Source organism: Dermacentor silvarum, chromosome 11 (assembly GCF_013339745.2).
Source record: "Dermacentor silvarum isolate Dsil-2018 chromosome 11, BIME_Dsil_1.4, whole genome shotgun sequence".
NCBI classification, from domain to species: Eukaryota; Metazoa; Arthropoda; class Arachnida; order Ixodida; family Ixodidae; genus Dermacentor; species Dermacentor silvarum.
Window position 1 is genome coordinate 97495018 of NC_051164.1, and position 21134 is coordinate 97516151.

A 21134-nucleotide genomic window follows, 5' to 3' on the forward strand; every position below is an offset into this window, starting at 1 on the left:
GGTCTCTTTTCTTGAAAATGCAGCTACAAACTCTTGTCTTGCTATAGAATAAAAGGAGCTACGTTTTATGTTAGTTTCTGTAATTCAGTTCTCTGCAACATCTCGTGGTCTATATGACATCGCGGTGTGCACTTGGCCAGTGTTGATTACGAAAGCCGCCAATGATTTACTTGATAGTGTTGAGCACAAGCAGGGGTTGCTTCGTGGTTTAACTAGCGCAAAAATGGAGATGAACAAAGTACTGTTTGTCAAGACCGGCTGAGTACTGTAAGTACTGGATTTGCTGTGCCAAGGCAGGACAAGTGTGTGTTTCCTATGAAGGAACAAGAGGGACAGTGTTTGGCAAGGCAAGCGAAGAAATAGCCATGTCGACAAGAGGTGCTGCAGAGACCCCCTTTAATGCACATCCACAAGCCTAACTGTTGCAGTAGCAGAGCGTTTCAAAGCCGCCGTGCCATTTCGGCAGGCCTGTTTGTTCTCCCTGCTGGGCCGTCCATCCTCCGTCGCCGCCCGATTATTATCTTTGAGCATGGCTTCCTTCCCTCTTGTGTCGCCCCGTACTTCCATTCAGGAGTTTCATTTTCATTTCTTTGTCTGCCCAATGGCCTTTGACGTGCGGTGGCTGCAAGAACAATGGGCCATCTGAAACAATGCAATTGCTTTTGAAAGGGGGCTGGCGATTGGGGCTGCCGGGTTGACTGGGAAGCACAGTGATTGCTTATTGGGAGTGGTGGCCGCTTTGTCTGAGAAGTGAGTCTGCGTGCTTCTGTATGTGCTAGTCGTAGACAAGTGGGCGTGCTGTGTGGTGGACAAGGAGAAGGCTGTTAATACTACTGGGGAGAGGGTGTTCGTGTGGCGAAGGTTAGAAATAGTTACTTGGAGCAACGACCTTTTTTAATTTTGTGCGCAGTGAAAAACACTGTCCTGTGTTTTGGGTGCGATGTAACACTTGCTGCGATGTTTCAGACAGATGTAGCAATAAAAAAAAAAAAGATAGAAAAAAGGAAATGAAAGAAAGAAATAAAGAAAATATGAGGCACTGTTACTTGCTTGGTTCTTAACGTGTTCAAAGCAATAGAAAAAAACAGTGGCATTGAAAAAGAAAATGTGAAAGGCATCGCACCTATAAACACTGCATTTATCAAAGGCTCAACTAGGTCATTTATTGCATTAAAGTGCTGTGCCTGTCTTTTGCCTCACTTTCTTGTGGTCTCGTCTGTTAGCGCTACTAGTACTTTGTTGACAATGTCAAACATCATCCATTCTTGTGTCCTATTTTGTTTAGTTTCAACCTCCTGGAGAGTGCATGAAGTTTTAGCACTTGTGAAAAATGGACATGATCGACCTTTCAAACTTTGCTGCATTGAAGTAAAATAACTGGGTGCAAGAGAGTGACATCCTGTCAAACAAGTGTGATATGGGTCGTCAGCACATAGGGGTGGTTTCTCTGACAGGTATAATTGCGGTTGTGGGCAATGCATTGTGGCAGACACATCTGCTATCTGACAGAGTGACATGTTACTGTTCCATCTGTGCATGACTCACACGGCTTTTTTTTCACTGCATGCTTCTCATCGCTTGTCCAGCAGCAGGAAGTATGCTTCAATAGGCTTGGAGTTGTTGCATTCAGAGCACAAGAGCTTTTCTAACTAATTATTTTCACTCTCTGTGACTTTTTCGGTTTGCGAATTCCTATCCTGTTACTGTGGCTCAGTGGCTATGGCATTCTATTGCTTAACACGAGGCAGTGGGTGTGACTCATGGCTGCTGTGAGCGCTTTCGTGATGGCAGCAGAATGCAGAAACATTGTGCACCAAACTTTGGGTCACTCAATCAATCAATCAATCAATCAATCAATCAATCTGTTGCATTTCTTGTGCCGGATTCTGTTTCGTCATCTTAGAGTGCTAATGCCTGTGAGTATGAGCAAACTAGCCCAGCACGATGTCCTTTAAGCTTCAGTAAAAGAATGAATCGATCAAGCAAATTTTGGTTGTGATGCCTACAAGGCAGGCTAAATGCAGACTACTCTTCATCAGTAAGTTTTTGCCAGTACATGTACAGCCTCCCGCATATTTAGCTATATCGCGCGAGCGTCCATGACGCGTCATTTTAGCGCCTTTAAGCGGCGATAATCAGCGAGACCGGCACTCTCCTGTGCAAGAGTCGTCTAATGCGATGTTCCCTTCAGGACGACGTACGACCATGTTATAGCATTCTCGCCCAATATAGCTAAAGATGCGGGAAGCTGTACATCTTAGCATTACTGTTACAGCGAAATAGCGGTATGAAAAAATTAGCAACAGTGCGTGTTGTTACATAAACAATGCTGTGTTCATACCAGAGCATGCTGAAATGTTCTTCTGTTGTGCAATTTTTTTTTTTTTTTTGGAGAAAGATCAATTTTTGCAAACTTTGCACAGCTGCAAAAGCATTCACGCCAGCAAATAAGAGTACATAGCTATAGCATGTAATAAAAGGCCCATGTGGTTTGGTTGAGCACAGCATTCCAAGGTTCTGCCATGAACACTGATGTTATGAACGCTGGTGTTCCTGTGATCTGCAAAAGTGGTAATTTCTACTGATTAAATCTCTCTGCCTTGGCTGCTCAGACTACTCTGAGCAAAATGCATGCTAGTACTTCAGTAGACCACCGCACAATGAAGAAGACAAGGACTAACATGACAAGTATGAAACGCTGACCTCCAACAAGTTTTCGCCATGACTCGGTGGCGACACGCTAGCATGTCCAACAAGATTTCATTGCCATGCGATGCAAGTATGTACAAACTAGCGCAGGTTGCACACACATGATGGGCCAGTTGCCACGAGACAAACAAAAACTGAAAATAAGCAGATTACTTCAGACGATGAGAAGGTGTGGAACCACACATCCTTTTTATGTATTGCAGTCCAGACAGACCTGCTTCTGCCCATGGCTGACGGCACATTTGACTGGTTGCTTTCGAGCACTCTAAGAGCAAGCACTCTGCTATTGAATTTTGCATTTGGCTGGTTGTAATCGAGCACTTAGAAGACATTTGCCTGGCTCATTCAGACTGCGACGCTCTAGCTCGGAGCGCTCGGAGGCGCTCTCACCTTTGAGCTGGGAGCACTATCGAAGTACCACTGAATTCGGTCACGTGGCTGCTTTGATTACCCTCTGAGCAGCTGAACGTTCAGCTTGGGCAGGCTTTCTATTGCTCTAACCTCAAGAGGTCTTCACATCGCTGCGAACCGAACTGGAGCACTGTAGGAAGTATTCGAACATACTATCAGGTAGCTAAGCTCCTTCTCTGACAACTAATTTGGAGGTCCACTAACCTCCATCACCAACACGTTCAGACATACTAGTAAGGGTCTATGTAGAGGTATTGTGTTGGGGCTGGTTAGCAGAACTTGCGAGTGTCAGTCTTTGGAGGGTGTAAGTGTCCTCTCGTGAAAGGCCGCACTCCTGCGCAGGTCTCTGGTGGAGGAGTCCCACTCGAAGCTGTTGTCGAAGCTTGCCCGCCAGGCAGCTGGCTCCTGCTCGACGGGCACCTTCGGCCCCCTATGGGGGGTGCTGCGCTCCACCTCCGAGAAGCTCTCCTCGCTCCACGCGCAGATGGTGGCACAACTGCAGGACCTGGTCCGGGAGGTATGTGTTTTTCTTTGTTTAAAGGGAAGCTTTGTTGCCGAGTTCCATGCACTTTTTTGTATGTATCTGGCCTATAATGACGAATGCGTTTAACGGGATGGTGCATCTATGATCGGTGCAGTGAATAGTTTATGAGTTTACCGTTTCGAGCCTAGATTTCATACAATAATTACTAGAGGGAGCTGGAAGCAGGGTGATTCAGCTGGCACGGCATTGATGGTTAGTACATGGATTTGCCTAAACTTCATCCATTCGACATCAAATGGCTTTGGGACTTTGCAAGCTCATCATTTTCAACAACGTATGGTGAAATAATTAAATAAACATTAATAATATTGTATGATGGCAGGATTTGAACACACGATCTCTAGCATACAAGCCTGATGTTGAAACCGTTACCCCACGGATGCATGCATCGACAAGCAGCTGGAACACCCTTTCTCGCGGGCAGGCCCGCGCGTTGAGGCGCTTGGCGCATTTCGATGCGCAGTTGCACAAGAAGAAACTGATGCATCAGAGACACCACGAGTACAACATTACACTATTGACACCGCTGAAAATTTAAACAAATACCAATATGTATATGATGGGCTGCATATAAATATGTGTATATAAGATCCAGCCTGTATATAATTCACTGCAAATGATATCATTTCTTTGTTTAGCGTGCTGCTCTTTAATACTGATAATACCTTGAAAACCACAAGTCATATATACACGCACTTGTTTCATGAGCCAATCACATCAAGAATGCTTTGCTTTACGTAGATGTCAACCGAAGTTGAGTCTGACAGTCTTTTTTTGTGGGAGAGAACATCGTTGTGGAAAAGTAAGTGCCAGAAGTAAGGAATGTGCAGTGTTGTTTGGTCGCTGCTTTCTCTGACTTTGACCGCGTGACACAGAGTTTTAGACTTTGCAAAACATCCATAGTTAGGGGAAATAGACTGCTGGGCCTATAAAAGAATACAAAAGGATTCCAAAAAGAAAACACAAGCAGGTGCTTTGGGTGCGCAAAGTATTGTCTCTGACATTTCTTCCATGTGATCTTAGCGTATGAAAGTACTGTTCAAGAAAATGTGATATGGCACGGAGTAATGATGTTGTTTGGTTGTTAACCCTCTGTGGCATTCTTTGTGGTGTGTCATACTTGTGATGTTACATCATGTGATGGTTTGCGATACTTGCTTCATGTGACGTTATCTGGAAACTGGCATTGGGCAACCAAGTAATGCTACATAAAGAAATGCATGGACGAATGCACTGTGGAAGCAGAATCAGGTGCTTGATTGATCTAGCAGTAGAACGCCTCATCAAGCAACCTGACGCAAGCAGTTTGGGGCTGCTTGCCATTTTAGTGTGTAGTGTGATATTTTATAGCTACACTGAACGTTTCAGCCATGCTACATAAAATTGTACAGTGCAGTGGCCCTGGTGCTCTGAATATGAATCACATAAACCAGGAAAAAGAAGTCGGCCCACTTCTATCCTACCTGGGTTTGTCTTTGTTGTATTCCTCAAATCCGGCCCTGCGACCAAGCTATCCCTGCTCATTGACAAAATAGCGAAATATTTGTGAGCGACCTATGAATATTGAATGGAATATCAAATATTTGCTAATTTCTAAGCAACATGAAAGGGAAAAAAAGAAAGGTATGCAGTCCACTTGGCAAAAAAAGAGGGGATAGATTACTTGATGCATGCATGCAATGCCGTTCATAACTGGACAACTGCTTACCTGATAAGCTTCTAAGTGTGAAACAGCTGATATGGTGCATCATGTCAATGACAAGAATAATAGAAAGAGAACATCACCTCACCAGATGTATGTCAATATAGTGTAGGCTGTGAATGTGCTACATCCTCAGTCATACTTAACCAAAACACGCTGTAAGTGCCCTTTTCATTCCTCCTGCGGAGATTTCTGGTTGTGGTGTCTTGGAACTGCTCGCTTAGTGTTCATCATGATCGCTCTGTTTTTGTTCCTTACAACCTGTGTTTGATGAAAATGAGCACTAGGAATGCATCTTGAATGTTCGGGCTAATTCTGATGGCAGCTGCACTGGGTATTGAACCAACACCACCTAGATAGCACAAGGCCTACGCACTCCGATCCATGATGTCATGCTACCTGGCCCGACTGCCACAGAATCTAATGGGGATACTCCCGCATTTTGACGTCACTGCTTTTGTCACACCAGCCTTGGCAATGGAAATTTCAGGCCAGGTAGTGTGACGTCATAGATCGTAGTGCGTAGGCCTGTGCTATCTAGGTGGCGTTGATTGAACAGGACTGAATTGAACAGGACTTGAACAGGGCAGTGCATTGCTATTTGAGGCTCGAGCCGGTTGCCTAAGGACGAAAACATATCGGAACAAATATTCGAACTAGATGAGACATGTGTATGCTGCAGTAATGATCCAGAAACCACTCAGCACATCCTGATGGAATGCGACGGGATCCACCCAGCGAGAACCGTCGGTAACGTGCAACTCCCAGAAGGCCGAGGCGCTGCGGTCGCCGAGGTGAGCGGACGCGTCTCGCATCGGCTCCGTCGATTATGATTGATAGTGCCGGTTATTCACCCAATATCGAAGAACCAACACTACCAGAGTGTGCAGCAAGTTGCAAGGAACTCGCCAACACCAAATTTGGTGAGAAATTTCCAATTTTTCGCCGTTTTTTGGGACCGGAAAATTCTGAAGCGGAGCTCCGGAGCTAAGCCTAATCAGGCCTACCTCGACTTCTGGCCGGCGCGCCACGTAGGCCGCCCGCCGCCGCCCGACCGCCGCCGCGTCGGCGCAGCCGCTACCGGTGATATGGCCTCGGCGATGGAAACGGAGTTCGAGCCCGACGTTCGTCAAGAACAAGAAGCGCAAGATCTACAACCACGGCTCGTCAACATCGACGGGCGCACAGCGATAGCAGTCCAAGGCGAAATTCTACCGGACGACGACATCGTGGGTTGGGAGACCGGCGCGCGACAGCCACGTCAGCACAAGCCAACATCGCACGCCTGCTTCAACGGTGAGTCTACCCCCGCCGGCAAGAAGCATGAATCGCGCTACACTCAAGCGCAGTACGTCAAGAAGGTTACCGCAAATTTAACACGCATGGCGCGCATGCCAACGAACATCCCGAGAGAAGAGTGCAAAATTATCATCAGACCTAGAGGAGGCCTAAACACGGGGCGCACCGAAGCCCCAACCCTAACGGCAGCCATTTGGACGGCCGCGGGTATCACCAAAGCGGAAGCAATGCAGGACACAGTGTGTGCCAATGTGGCGCAAAATATTATCGTTGTGAGTACCCCGGACGAGCAGAGAGCGAGGCGCTACGCCACGATACGTTCACTAACCATCGGGGAACAAGCCCACGAAACCTACGCCTACTTCGCGGCCCCGCACGATACTTCGAAAGGAGTCATCCACGGGATACCGAAGACGGAAACTACCGCAGACATCAGAGAAAACATTATACATCCAGGGAACCCCAAAGCCATCGAGGCACACCGCATTGGAGAAACGACAGCGGTATTGGTCCTGTTTCAGGGACAGAAAGTACCTTCTACCGTAAAGTACGGCGTAACTATCGTCAGATGCAGCCTCTATTGTCAACACCACCAAGTATGCCGGACGTGCGGCAAAATCGGCCACCGGCAAGACGTATGCCCGCAACCAAACACGAAGGTTTGCTTCGCTTGCGGTAAGCCTAACCCAAGAGACACGCACGCCGAAGAATGCAAGCCACGTTGCAAGCTTTGTAACGGCCCCCACCCAACCGGGGCGCCGGGCTGCAGCAACCGTTTCAAGTTGCCATATCTGGTAAAGAAGCGGAGATGGGAGAACGCACGACACACGTCATCGACACTCGTCAGCATAGCTGTGAACGACAACCCCGCAGAATTCCCGCCCCTGAAAGCCGACCGTCCACTGGAGGAGCGCAAGCGCAGCGCGAGTCGCAGCTGCTTGCGCGGCGTGCAAGGCGGCGACTCCGGCCGCGCCACGTCGCACGGGCGGGAAAGCAGGAGCAGGAGCAAACGGCGCACCGCTCAGTCCGCGCGCCGCGAGTCTCGCTCTCGAGAACGCGCCACATGGTCCGAAAAGGTAGCTAACCACCACAGAAGCAAAAGCCGAGCACCGCAAATCGAAGACACGATGCGAGCTCTACAGCAAGATAACGCAAACCTACGAGCCGAGAACCAAAACCTCAAGGCCCAGGTCAGGGAACTGAAACAAGGACAAGAAGAAATCCTACGACTACTGCGTGCAGGACAACAGCCCGCAGGAACCACAAGAAGGGACATCGCAAAGGCAGCGCAGAGATCACTCATTCCTACGCCGCCACCACAACAGGTACCCGATCAACGATCAGCTACACCACTAATAGCAGAGAGGACCCCCACAACGGAACCTCCATCAACGGCCCCACAACACGAGACGGTAGAAGACATGGAAGAGCATACGGCGGAAATATCCCGCCCCTCTTTCAAAGAACACAGAGCAATGAACAGGGAACGTGAGAGCACCAATGCACGCCTGAACAGACATGAAAAACGCATCGAACTACTAGAGAAGCGCCTAACCGCACTCGAGCTCCGGGTAACCACGGGCTTCGCAGAGACGAAGGCACTACTGAACCAAATTCTTAACAAGAACAACACCACCAATGAAGAGAACAACACCTGCAGCATCCCACAAACATGGACCGAAACCCCACAACCCGCACAAGACTAAGAATCTGGCACTGGAACGCCAACGGGTTCCGGTGTCGGAAGGCGGTACTGCAGCAGCACGTGGCAAGCGTCGGGCAACCACCGGACGTTATAATGATACAAGAAACCCACATGGAAGACACACCGACTCTGCCGGGGTACCGAGCCTACTCGAGCCCGCCCAGCGCGCGAGAGCACGGCAAGGGAGCCGCACAGGGGGTGTGCACTTTCGTGCGAAAGGGACTCACCTCTATACACCACGGGAACTTCCTGGGACGCAGCTCCATCGAGCACTGCGTCACCGAAATCGGGCTGGGCAGAAGAAAGCAAGAACCGATATTATTGGCGAATATCTACAGCAATCCCACACACGGGCAGCAGAAATTCAAGGCACTACTACACAAGACTACAAAGACAAGCCCCAACGGCACGGTGGTGGTGTGCGGCGACTTCAACGCGCCACACAAAGAGCTGGGATACAACCGCACCTCGGCCAAAGGACGAGACCTGCTGGAAGAAGCCTCAAACGCCGGCTTTGTGCTTTACACAGATCCGGGCAACCCTACAAGAATTGGAACGTCGACTACGAGGGACACGAACCCGGACCTCACTTTCGCTCGACTCTCCGGCAAAGCAAGAGGAACGGCGACCTGGCGCAACACTGGCCACAACCTGGGCAGTGACCACTACATTATAGAACTGAACATACCCACAACGGTACACAACGACCAAAAGAAATTCAAGCACAAGCTCACAGACTGGACGCGTTTCCGCGCAACCCTCGATGAAGCCGACAACGACATCGAAGACATCGAGAAGTGGACGGAACGCGTAACCAAAGCAGCCGACTCGGTTACCGCCGAGCTGGACGTAGAAGAGGAAGTACCGCAAATCGACAGCAAGCTGGCTCACATGATCGAGGCTCGCCAATCCCTGCAAAGAAGATGGAAAAAGCAACGGCACAATCGACGGCTACGGAAACGAGTCGCCGAGCTGGGTCGCGCCATTGAAAAATACAGCAGAGAACTATGCACGCAGCAATGGCACGCAACGTGCAGCGCTGCGGACGGACAACTACATAAAGGACAGACTTGGAAGCTGTTGCGACACCTCCTGGACGATAAATCCACGAAAGGCCACCAGCAGCACAGGCTTGCCCAAACGATCTACACTGCCGTCAAGACACTAGGCGAAGAGGAAGCCAGCAAGCGCATCAATGCCAAGTACCTCCCCACAGCGGCCACCGAGATCCACCCCGACCACAATGGACCGCACAACCCAGAACTGGATCGAGAGATCGAAGAATGGGAAGTCCGAGCGGTACTACAAGAGCTCAACTGCAAGTCGGCGGCAGGACCAGACCGGCTTCACAACCGGGCGCTGCGTAACCTCAACGATGGGGCGATCGCAGCACTCACAGATACTTCAACCAATGCTGGAGAGAAGGCAAACTACCGAAACAATGGAAGACGGCTCGCACGGTCCTCATACCGAAGCCCGGCAAGCCACCCAACATTGAAAATCTACGGCCCATCTCCCTGACGTCCTGCGTCGGAAAAGTGATGGAACACATCATGCGTAACAGGTGGAACCGCTACCTCGAAGACAAGGGCCTCTACCCGGACGAAATGATCGGCTTTCGAGAGAAGCTCAGTACCCAAGACGCCATGATACAACTCCAGCATGAAATCCTGGAAGTATCAGCTCCCACTCACGACAATAGAGCAGTTCTCGGCCTAGACCTGCAGAGTGCTTTCGACAAGGTACGCCACTCGGCAATCCTGTCGCAGGCCTCGCGGCTAGGACTTGGACGAAGATCCTACAACTACATAAGGAACTTTCTGTCCAACCGAACAGTAAAAATACAAGCGAGTAACCTACAACTAGAAGAAAAGACCCTCGGAAGCGTCGGCACACCGCAGGGCTCCGTGATATCGCCGCTGCTCTTCAACCTGGTCATGATCGGAGTTGCGGAGCGACTAAACGCGCGAGTCCCGCACGTCCGTTACACGATCTACGCGGACGACATCACGCTATGGGTTGCCGGCGGCAGCGACGGGTACATCGAAGAAACGCTACAAGAAGCAGTGAACACAATAGAAGATCAGCTGGATGGCACCGGTCTCCGATGCTCGCCACAAAAGTCCGAACTCCTGATCGTCCCACCACCCGGGCGATATAGGAAGAAAGCCACTGAAGACTCGGAGAAGATCGTGCTCCGAACCAGAGACGGCATCGTCATTCCGAAAGTCTCTAAGCTCCGGGTCCTAGGCATGGTGCTCGAAGCCAGTAGGAGCAACGGCGTCACTGTCGACAAGATCATCACTAAGATGGGTATCGCCACGCGACTCATCAAGCGAGTTGCGACCCGGCACAGAGGGATGAAGGAGGCCAGCCTACTACGTCTGGTGCAGTCCTTCGCCATCAGCCACGCTGCCTACGTAGGCGCGTTCCACTACTGGAAAGTACAGGAGCGCGACCGGATAAATGCGGCCATCAGAAAGACATACAAGGCTGCGCTCGGCTTATTCAACTGCACGAGCACAGCCAAGCTGCTCGAGCTGGGGGTGCACAACACCCTCGAAGAAATCGCAGAAGCGCAAAGAACATCTCAGCGCGAGAGACTCCAAACCACACGAACGGGACGAAGCATCCTGGCCAGACTAGGCCAAGGCACGAACACTACTGACAACGAAGCGAAGGGACATCACGCCCTCCCGAAAAGGGCCCTCGACCGACTGGTGGTGGCGCCCCTACCAAAGAACATGCACCCGGAGCACAGCCAAGGCCGACGAGACGCACGAGCCAAGGCCCTCACTGAAGCACATGCCAACGATAACGGCGCCTTATACGTGGACGCCGCTAAATACAAAGACAAAGAAGACACATACGTGGCCGTAGCAATACGCGCCACAACGGGCGAAATCTACAGTGCTTGCAGCGTCCGTGCGAAGCAAGCGCATCAGGCGGAAGAAGCCGCCATTGCGCTGGCCCTCGCCGACAACAAGTGTACAACGATCCTGAGCGACTCGCGCACAGCGGTTCGGAACTACGGCAGAAATAATGTGTGTGCCAGTGCGGTGCGCGTTGTGAAGTGCAGTGACAGACAGTGCACCGACGGACTGCGGACTCGTCTCCGATGGTTCCCGGCGCATCAAGGCTGCTACTTCGGGAGCACCTCCCCAAACCGCAATGAGACGGCGAACGCCGCTGCGCGAGGTCTTACTCGCCGCGTGGTGGCACCAGCGTCCCTCGTCTTAGCGGAGGGAGTAGCCACCGACGATGAAGACGACGAAGAAGAAGCCGAACTGGTAACGAGCTACGCGGACGTGCTGGAATGGTACCGGAGCGCACGTCGCTCCATGCCGGACCCACACCCGCAGCTCACCAGAGAACAGGCGGTACTCTACAGACAGCTGCAAACGAACTCGGTGCTCACGCCTGCGCTCGCGCGCTTCATATGCCCCGACGTCTACGAGAGCTCAAAGTGTAGTGTGTGTAACAGTGCGACCGCCACGCTAACTCACGTGTTGTGGGATTGTAAACTGAATGCAGAAGAGGCAGCGGCCTACCCAGGCAGACTGCCAACGGACATTGCCCGTGCCGTAACGGCTCAGGACTCAGAGCAACAACTACAGGCGGTCCAGCGGATCGAGACAGCTCTCGCTCGCCAAACGCGCAGGGACGCACCCGACGGGACCCAGGTGCGACAGCCTCGTGGAGAACGTTGGATCCCCCGGCGTAAGCGTCGAGACGCAACTTGATGACTGCACATATATAGTCGGGTAGCAAGAGGGCCCTGCGTGGCACCCTGCTACCTCCGCCGGTGCTTTAATAAAGTTCATTTCTCTCTCTCTCTCCAGAAGGCTTGGGTTTAAAGTGGAAGGAAACATAAACAGATCAGCCGTACAGATCAGCAAGAGACGATTAGAGTACTGGTGGAAAAAAGCAGGGAAAAGATGGATACGACCTGATCTCTTAAAATCATAGGCAGCGGTACAAGGTAAATTTTTGAAAAAGAAAAATAATAATGAGAGGTATACAACAATGCTAGATAAAGAACATGTATAGTATACCTGATTAAATCAAGCAGGCTAGGTGACTATTTGTCGCCGCCCCGTTTCAAAGGGGATGCCAATAAATCATCATCATCATCATGAAGGTGTTTACTTTCTGACGTCTAGTTAACACGTTCACTGCGGCAGCACTTGTTCAAGTTTCTATACCTGTGATGTCCCACTGTGGATAGAATGTCAATTCTATCCACATCCTATCAGACATCCGACATCCCACCTCTATGCGACATCCAACCAGAATGTCATTGTCATATTGCTCTGTATGTCGTGATCCACCGGTGAGTCACCAAGGAATTTTGCTCCATGAAAATTTTCCCAAGGTGCAATGAGATAGCACCACGACGCACCAAGCCAGAAGCAACAATAATTTTGTTCTCCACTGATTTCTAGCAGGAATGTTGCTTGCGCACTGCAGGAAAGGCCTGCACAGGGAAATAACTGCCGTGACTGTGACCCGAGTCATAGGGAAGGTGTTAAGCGTAGCACCCAATTTTTTTATTGATCCTTCACCATTTTTTGAAGTTTGCATCAGTGGGCAGTTGAGGTTTGGGTCAGTGCCCCAAGAGAATGGATGTTCGCCGTCATGTGCAGGTGCAGCGCTACTGCGAGGAGCAGCACCGGCGGCACAAGCAGGTGAAGGAGGAGGAGGCGCCAACACTAGAGGTGGTGCAGGGCCTGCAGCAGACGACGGGGGCTTTGGCCAAGGCCCGCGAGGCCTATGCTGCCCGTTGCCTCGAGCTGGAGAAGCTCAGGAGGGAGTCCTCGCCCAAGGACCTAGACAAGGCAGAGGCCAAGGCTCGCAAGGTGAGGGGTGGTGGCGAAGACTGCCTTCGTCCTGACGCTGTTCTCTTTTATTCATGATTTCTTCAATTGTAAGATCCTTCGTTATGATCTGGCTTACTTCTGCCTTTGCCTTCTTTCTACTGTTACAGCGATTGGAGGTTTAAAACTAGGTTTGAAGTGTTCATGCACCTGTCAGTCTGTGTTTTGTGTGACGGCGACGACTGTCAGTCTACTACCGACCGTCAGCTTCCCTGTGATCTTTGCCACAGGGCGAAGAAAAACAATCTTCTGCCTGCCTCCGTCACTTGGTATTGAACTCGGGCCTCTGTAATAATGTGCAGTTGAAAAATCAGCCGACTTCCGTTAATCTAAAGAATGAGCATAGCTCAGCTCCAAGACTGCATGAACACTGAGTGGCCCATGGTGTCACCTTAAGGTGTAACCATATTGTTACGGAAGGATAAGAGGAAAGAAAAGAAGAAGATCGAGAGACACTGGCTGCTGTGTGTTCTTGCTGGTCAGCCATCTTGACCACATTAACTCTACTTGAATTAACTGCTGCCTTACAATATATTGTAAATACATTCTGTCTATACTCCCAACATCCCCGTAACAATATGCACGCAATATTCAAGCATTACAACGGATGCACCCTGTCATGCTCTCATGTTGCTGTGTGGGGCGACTGCATGGATACAACATTGCAATAAGAAATAGGGACAGTCTTACACTGTTGTCCGATTAGACATGATCGCATGCCCATAGAGAATTGCCAACGTGCCGTAACACCAGCATTTTAACTAGAGCATACTAAATCTTGCTTTAATACCATGCTTGTGCACTGTGAAAAAGTGTTCTGCATTGCCAATGTTGAATGCAGTGGTGCCACTGATGAGTAGAAATCAAGACACTTTTGCAGCTCGATAGCATCTTAGGCTTAACAGCGTCAAAACTGACTTCTGATCTGAATAATATTGACAAAAGATTTGCTAATACTTTGTCCTCAGTGAGAGACAAGACTAAGCAAAGCCGACTTTGCCATTTATTTTTTGTTGTCATGACAGAAAGCAAAGTAGCAAGGACGAATTCAGATGAAAGCAAGTGGCCTTGAGGCTGTCACATTGTTACGCAGTCGCGGTAACAGGCGGAAGCTACAGCACAGGCTTTCGGGTGACAGCATTATTTTTCTGGGCGGCCAAAAGCAATGCGACTTGCAAAAGCGACAGATTGCCCTCTGCGACGGCCAAGCTTGTCGCTTGAAGATCGCATGCATGTGGTTGAGCCTTTATTCATTGAGTAACATGCCCTTCTGATCACATTATGAAAACAGGAAACTTCATCACCTACAGGACACTTCATCACCTTTGTGCTTGTTTATTGTTATTTTTTTTACGCCTTCTGCTCAACTCGTTTGCCACATTGTGTGTCTGCAGGCATGCGAGGAGTACCGGCAATTGGTGGAGCGGCATGGTGTGGTGCGGGCGGACTTTGAGCGGCGCATGGCTGGCTCGTGCCAGCGGTTCCAGGAGCTTGAGGTGGGCCACCTGCAGCATATGAAGGAGTTCCTGGCGGGGTATGCGCGTGTACTCGACAGCAGCCACGCCCTTGTGGGGCAGGTGCATGCTGAGTTCCGGCAGCAGTGCGACGCCCTGGACATCGACACGTTGCTGCGGCAATTTGCAGCTGCCCGTCAGACGGGCTCCGAGAAGCCAGGTGAGGGACTAGTGGCTCTTGTTTTTTGCTTTGTTAATCATTCAGTGAATTGTTCGCTAGTAGCTTTTCAGTGAGAGCTCCTGGGTGCTGCCTTTATCTGCACCGAGCTGTTGCAAACGCATGTGAGCACCTGTGCTTAAAAGTGCTAGCGACATCTCGTGCCCCTGCTTGAAATAGTCCAAAAAGCTTGTTCCAATGCCTGAACACGAGCATTGCGGAGGTGGGCACATGAAGCTCTACTCATGTAGCCATGTGAATGCATCATCATCATGAATCTAATTCATCATCATGAATCGAAGGCGTCTCCCACTTATGTGCCAGCAAAACACCTCCTGTGACTTCATAGTCATGCACAAATAGCACCCCATTACTCAAGTTCACTACTCAAGAATGGCAGAAAGTCTGGATTCGGAAATGAATATTTACAAAATGGTGGCCCTGAATTTCGAAGGCCATAAAATAAGATGGAGTGGAAAAAAGAGTGTAGCTACTGACATGTGCACAGTTTAGCAAGTCAATCTGGTTTGTCATTTCATTCGACACTTAGCATCGTTCTTTCTTTATCGGGAAGGCTGCTGGAGCAGCTAACAGTTCATAGTTAGGGATTTGGTGCAAATATTCTAAACAAATCAAATGTATTTATGGCTGTGCAGAAGCACACACAGTTCTTAGTGTTTGCCTCTATTTAATCTAAGAATACAGTGGAATCTCGTTCATATGATCTTGACAGGAATCGGAAAATAAAGTGTGTCATCCAAAAATTGTGTTATCCAACGTATTATTCAACCAAATCCTATTATCGGGAAAAGAACAAGAAACGTATACAGTGGAATCTCGATGATACGATCACGGCTAATACGAATTTTCGGATGATACAAATTTTTCTGTGGTCCCGGCCGAGCCCCATTACTTTGCAACGTGGTAGAAAACGGTTGTTACGAATCGATTTTCGACCCGCGTCGGTTGATACGAATAAACGCCGCCCCACCGACGGCCGCGAAAGAGAACAGCACGCATTCACGCGCTTCCTCCTTTTCTCTTTTGGTGCGGAGGCGCGGACGCGGCGCCGGACAGCGCGGAGGCCGCGACTGGGCGCGAAGAGTTTGACGCGGTGGCGCTTTTCTTGCTTTTGCGCTTTTCCCCATGCAGGCGTGGGGAAGTGCAGTCTATCGCTTCAACGGAAACTGAGCGGCGTAAGCACAGCGCATACAAAGGTCAGAGCCGTGTGGAGATCGCTTTCAAGATACGGTGCGCGCGACAACCCCGACAACCGGCACAGGCGCAAAGTACAAGAACACATTTGTTGGCAGAGTAGAAGCCACCCCCCCCCTCTCTCCTTCCCTTTCTCCTGCGCTGCCTTCCCGCTTTGCTCCTTTCGCATGGGAGATTGCGTCGCCAGTTACCCTTGCGCCCGGTTGCAAGATACGCATTTGGTGCCCCACAGCACAACAGCACAGCGTCGCCACCCCCCTCCCTCCCTCCCATACCCTCCCCCTCCCCTTGCCTTTCGCGTGACGGAAGCAGGGCCAGGCTCGACTGGCGCGCCCGGCCGTGACGGAAGTCGTGTTTGCTCTTCGCTGTGCGTTCGCTCTTTGTGCGTGAAGGCGCGCTTTCACTCGCACATACGGCACGCGGCGATGATTTTATCGCCCTTGGACTCATGCTCCACGTCTCATGCTCCTCCTCCGCATCGCCCTCGTTGATCTCTTCTCCCGTCGGTGGGTGCACCTCGTTGAGAAGCGTGCTCGCTACCACCCTTGTCGGCGAGATTTTCCAGTGGAAGCCGCATTATAACCGGTATTTCGTCTCATGCGGCTGCACCGTAAGCGGTATGCGTATACATGGAGTTCTATGGGAGGGTAAACGGGAGTCGGAAAAGGCCGCGTTGTAGCCAGTTCTGCACTATAAACAGTTACATTATAAGTAATCTATACTGTAAAAGCTTTTTACGTGCGTGTGCCTGAGTGAGTTCACATCCGACTCTTTAATTTAGCTAGTTTTAATTCTGTTTCGATGATACGAATTTCGGCTAATACGAATATTTTTCGTGACCCCGTGAGATTCGTATCATCGAGATTCCACTGTAATACCGAAAAACTTATTATGTAGAATCGTATCAACGAGACTCCACTTTATGTGTCTGATTTTGTGATGAAATTTGCGATTATTTCTTTCTGCTGGCGAAATTTAGCCTGTAAAGTGTGCTCAGCTGCTGGACAGCTAAACTGTGCAGGAACGCCAGCCTCTCAATAGCAAGGAACACGGGTTTGCGACAGCAAGGATGCACTTGGAGCGCAACGAAAGGGGATGGAGGCGACTGCGCAATAGCATTTAACTGCAATAAGAATGCTCTTTCTAGGAGTACAGGTCCAATAGGCTGATCCTCAGCAATAATGCCCCAATCCTAAGCAAGCTTATTGCTTGATAGCAAATGGCGATGAGTGACGGCTCGCACAGAGGTAAAATACCTTTGAGTTTACGGGCATTTGATGCTATACAAAAGACTTCCGTTAATTTGACCTTGGTTACTTTGATTTTTGGTTAATTCGATCCCAACCAAAAGTCCCGGCCGGTGCCGATGCACCTCTATGGGCCCAAACTTTCATTATTTCAATGCTAAAGTTGGCCTTTGCTGGATAATTCGTACTTGACCAGTCAACATGCACCCGCCTGACCAGTATGGTGACCCCAATAGCTACCACTTTGCCGGTAGCATCTGTCTCAGCAGAGCTTTGGGGACAGTGAATGTGTTGAACACACGTCATATCTCTCATCGAAAACGTCTGTTTTCAGCCTGCCCTAGGAAGATTTTCAAGCCATGACAGTAGCTTGCAATGTCTGCTTATGGTATTTGCCCGATTTTAACATGCACTTTTTTTTTTTCCCCTTAGAACATGGGTTCTCAAAGTGGGCAGGCCCCTGCTCGGGGTTCCGCGAGCCACTGATAAACTTTCCCTGGTCCCGCGCTTGCTAAGTGGCTAAAACGGCGAACATGAAGTGTGCTTGATCTAAAGAACCTCCACTACCCATGACCGAGTGTCATGGGTAGTGGAATCATTGGTGTGTTTCAACATCTTATTTTTCTGCATCTTGTATAATTTGACCCGCCAGATAATTTGATTCATTTTGTCACTCCTGTAAGAGTTGAATTGACGGAAGTTGACTTTATAATAAAGCACAGATTGGCGAGAATAGACAGCTAGTGGGCATTACTTAATTTCACTAGTTAACATGAGTCAAAAGTATTATGAGTATTTAAACACGGTTTGGTCAATCTCTTTGTCGAGTAGAAGAAAGAGAATATACAGTAGAAGCTTGTTTGTACGTTCTGGAAAAAAATGCCAGAAAAAAAAAATGCAGCAGATCCAATGAGTTGGAATCTATATACAGCGAAACTTTGTGTGAGCGCATAAAGAGTCAAAATTCACGCACACACACGCACATACACGCACACGCGCGCACGCACATGAGGGATCTTTAAATGGGATCTAGTATACATATCAAACAATCGTGGTTTGGATTTATACTGAACGTTGGTGCCAGAAAAAATGTGTTTTTTGGGAATGTTGTAACTTGTAAAAAAGAGTAACTGGGGTTTGGGTATTATTTGTATTCTGGACCACAAACACGAGCACCGCGAAATTATATGAAATTTGTTTCTACTGTATTCATTTTTCTTTTTCAACGAGAACACTACATGCAAACACACAAGGAAATTAAAAATAAAAGACATTTTTTTGCACTTTTTATGAAATTTTAGGAGTTTAGGCTTTAAGGAGCTCAGACTATCTTGTCATTAAAAGAGGCACATCTAAGAATGATTGGTTGCCTGTCTTGTTGTGCAGAGGCGATCACCTTCGAAGAGCCCGACCCGAGTCTGCAGCTGACGCCGACGAATGCGGGTGCCACGGGCTCACCGCCGTTCTTCACGACATCCACGCCTGCGCCGACCGCCTCTAGCGCCGAGAACGGGCCCGTGCTGCCAGCCGACTTCTGCCCAGCGGCAGCAGCGGCGGCGCCGGCACCATCTTCAGCTGCCACCAACGGTCCGCAGCCGCCTGCGGCTAAGAAAGAAGGTAAAGGGCGGCGCCACCGCGCCATGTCTCTCCTGGACCTGTTTTTTTTCTCTCCGTCCCTGTCGGCCACGAAAACGCCGGCCCCTTCTCCTCCCCCCGTCGCCAACAACAACATCAACGCCACTGCCACCACCACCACCGCTGCACATCCTGCTGCTCCCGCCGCGGGTAGGTTCTAACTGTTCCCCCATCTCATTGACATCGTGATTGAAAGGGAAATGCCGGACCTTTGCGCATATACTCCGCACCCAAAAAATTCTAGATGCAGTTGAACCTTGATAGTAGCGAGCGCAGATATGACGAGTTATCGGATATATTGACGTAAATAAAACTTTGCTCTAATATGGGCTTACAATTCGATATAACAAATTTTCCTCTCTTCTGTTTTTTCTCAGATGCGTATTTGTCATAACGAGTTTGTATTTCCCAATTAATGCTGTGTAATGGAGCCTAATGCGCAAATTTGGCCTTGAGGTGTGTCTTCGCAGCAATGTGCTCGTTGTCGTGAAGCTGCATTGGGCTTCAACAAAGAGCAGCTGTGAAACCGTTGATGGCAGAACATGCAAAACAAAATAATAGTTTCTGGAGCTCTGCTTTGTGACAGCAAATGCACTGGCTTGCATTATGTGTAGAATTGAACATTGCTTTAAACAGATAGTTGTGCAGACTTGTACTCTCGTTTCTTTTTTTTTTTTCGGGGATTGTTGGTTATATGCAGAGGCGGAGTATATGCGTGAATATATGGTACGTCATCCTCCTGGTTGAGGTTTTCAGCAGCATACTGCTGTTTTCAGGTGGATGACAAATTTTCCTTTCATGAAACCTCCACCTCGCTGATTTCCACTAAACTTATTCCAACATCCCTGTTCCTCTATCTCGCCTGCAATACACGTGAGAATTGAACTCCTGCGGGGCTTGCCACCATGCGAAGGGAACACATAAACACAGGAGAGTGGGCCACAGTATTGTTGGAGATCATTTGGCTCCAGCGTTCTCTTGCAATGGCTTGACATATGCCATAGCCTTTGCAATCACACGCCACTGTATTTATTACTAGCTGAATCGTGAAGGTCTACTAAAACTACTACTACTCTAATAATCTACTAAAACTATTTTGTTGCTTTCCATATCGACTTTATCACGAAAGTTTTAAACTTGCATAAAGTTCTTCTTCACTTACTGATGCTTCTTTCTCTCTACATTTTCAGCATATTGGGCATTTCTGTGGTATTCTAATTTGGCAGAGAAACAACTTTCAAGGGCTGGTTTTATCGTGGTTGATAAAAAAAAAAACTGAGGAAGTTTCACTTGAAGGGCAAAGCATTGAAGTTTGCGATAGCAAGGCGTTATTAAAGTTGTGAAACTCCTTGGATGGTGTTCTAACAATTTACGGGGGCGACTTGTCGCAACACAGTACATGAGGCAAGTGCTGCTGTGCAACGGAAACAACGCCTCGGCAGCTGTCAGGCGTCTCAGAAGGCTGGCAGGATCAGGAGCGTTTTAAAGGGGCGTTGCAGGTGTCGCACCTCAGTGGTGCACAAGATGAGCTGGGAGGAAAACCATTGGTGTTTCTAAATTTGAAGTTTGCCGTATGTTGCACTCAGGCTATTGTACACCACAGTGCGGCAGGCACACACAGCTGCTCTGCAGGAACACTAGTGTTTGTTCACGCAACACTCTGTGCCAGTGGCGGAAAGCAGAACGCTGACCTGGCTTTGTCATTTTTGCGGCCAAACGCACTGCGCGTCTGTTGCGTCTCAGAAAGACCTTCTAACCCGCCACGCACGGACCGTACATGGCCCATTGGTACTGTAAACAGCGCAACTTCATTGCTATCGCAATATAAATGTGGCTAGATTTTTGCTAGAGTGAGAATACATTGCCGTACACCATGACTGAGGCTTAGCCTACCACTTAGAGTGCCTGCGTAACTAAGACGTTATTGCTGCTTTTTCGTTCGTGCAAATTTTGGTCATACAGTAAGAGAAAAGCCTAGACTAAAGGAACATTTGGTTGTTTTCATTTTCTTTGTTTGCTTTTCCCTCGCCTTCAGTTGACACACAGTCATTATCACTTTGCACGCTGACTTGGCTGTTTGGTGCTTTCGTTTTAGCAACTAGGTACGTTTCTGCATTCA

General features: G+C 49.2%; 1 protein-coding gene across 15 annotated transcripts in view; it reads left to right on the plus strand.

Annotated features, from left to right (window-relative positions):
- Window positions 1-21134, plus strand: part of LOC119433606 (F-BAR domain only protein 2-like) — a 76983-nt gene that overhangs the window by 16849 nt on the left and 39000 nt on the right. For 10 of the 15 annotated variants that reach the window (XM_049658750.1, XM_049658753.1, XM_049658758.1 and 7 more), the window contains exons 3-6: window positions 3463-3637; window positions 13017-13229; window positions 14642-14921; window positions 18767-19165. In XM_049658750.1, the coding sequence (XP_049514707.1) occupies window positions 3463-3637; window positions 13017-13229; window positions 14642-14921; window positions 18767-19165 (1067 nt within the window). The remainder of the gene's footprint in view (window positions 1-3462; window positions 3638-13016; window positions 13230-14641; window positions 14922-18766; window positions 19166-21134) is intronic. The other 5 variants (XM_049658757.1, XM_037700860.2, XM_049658760.1 and 2 more) reach the window with 1 other exon arrangement.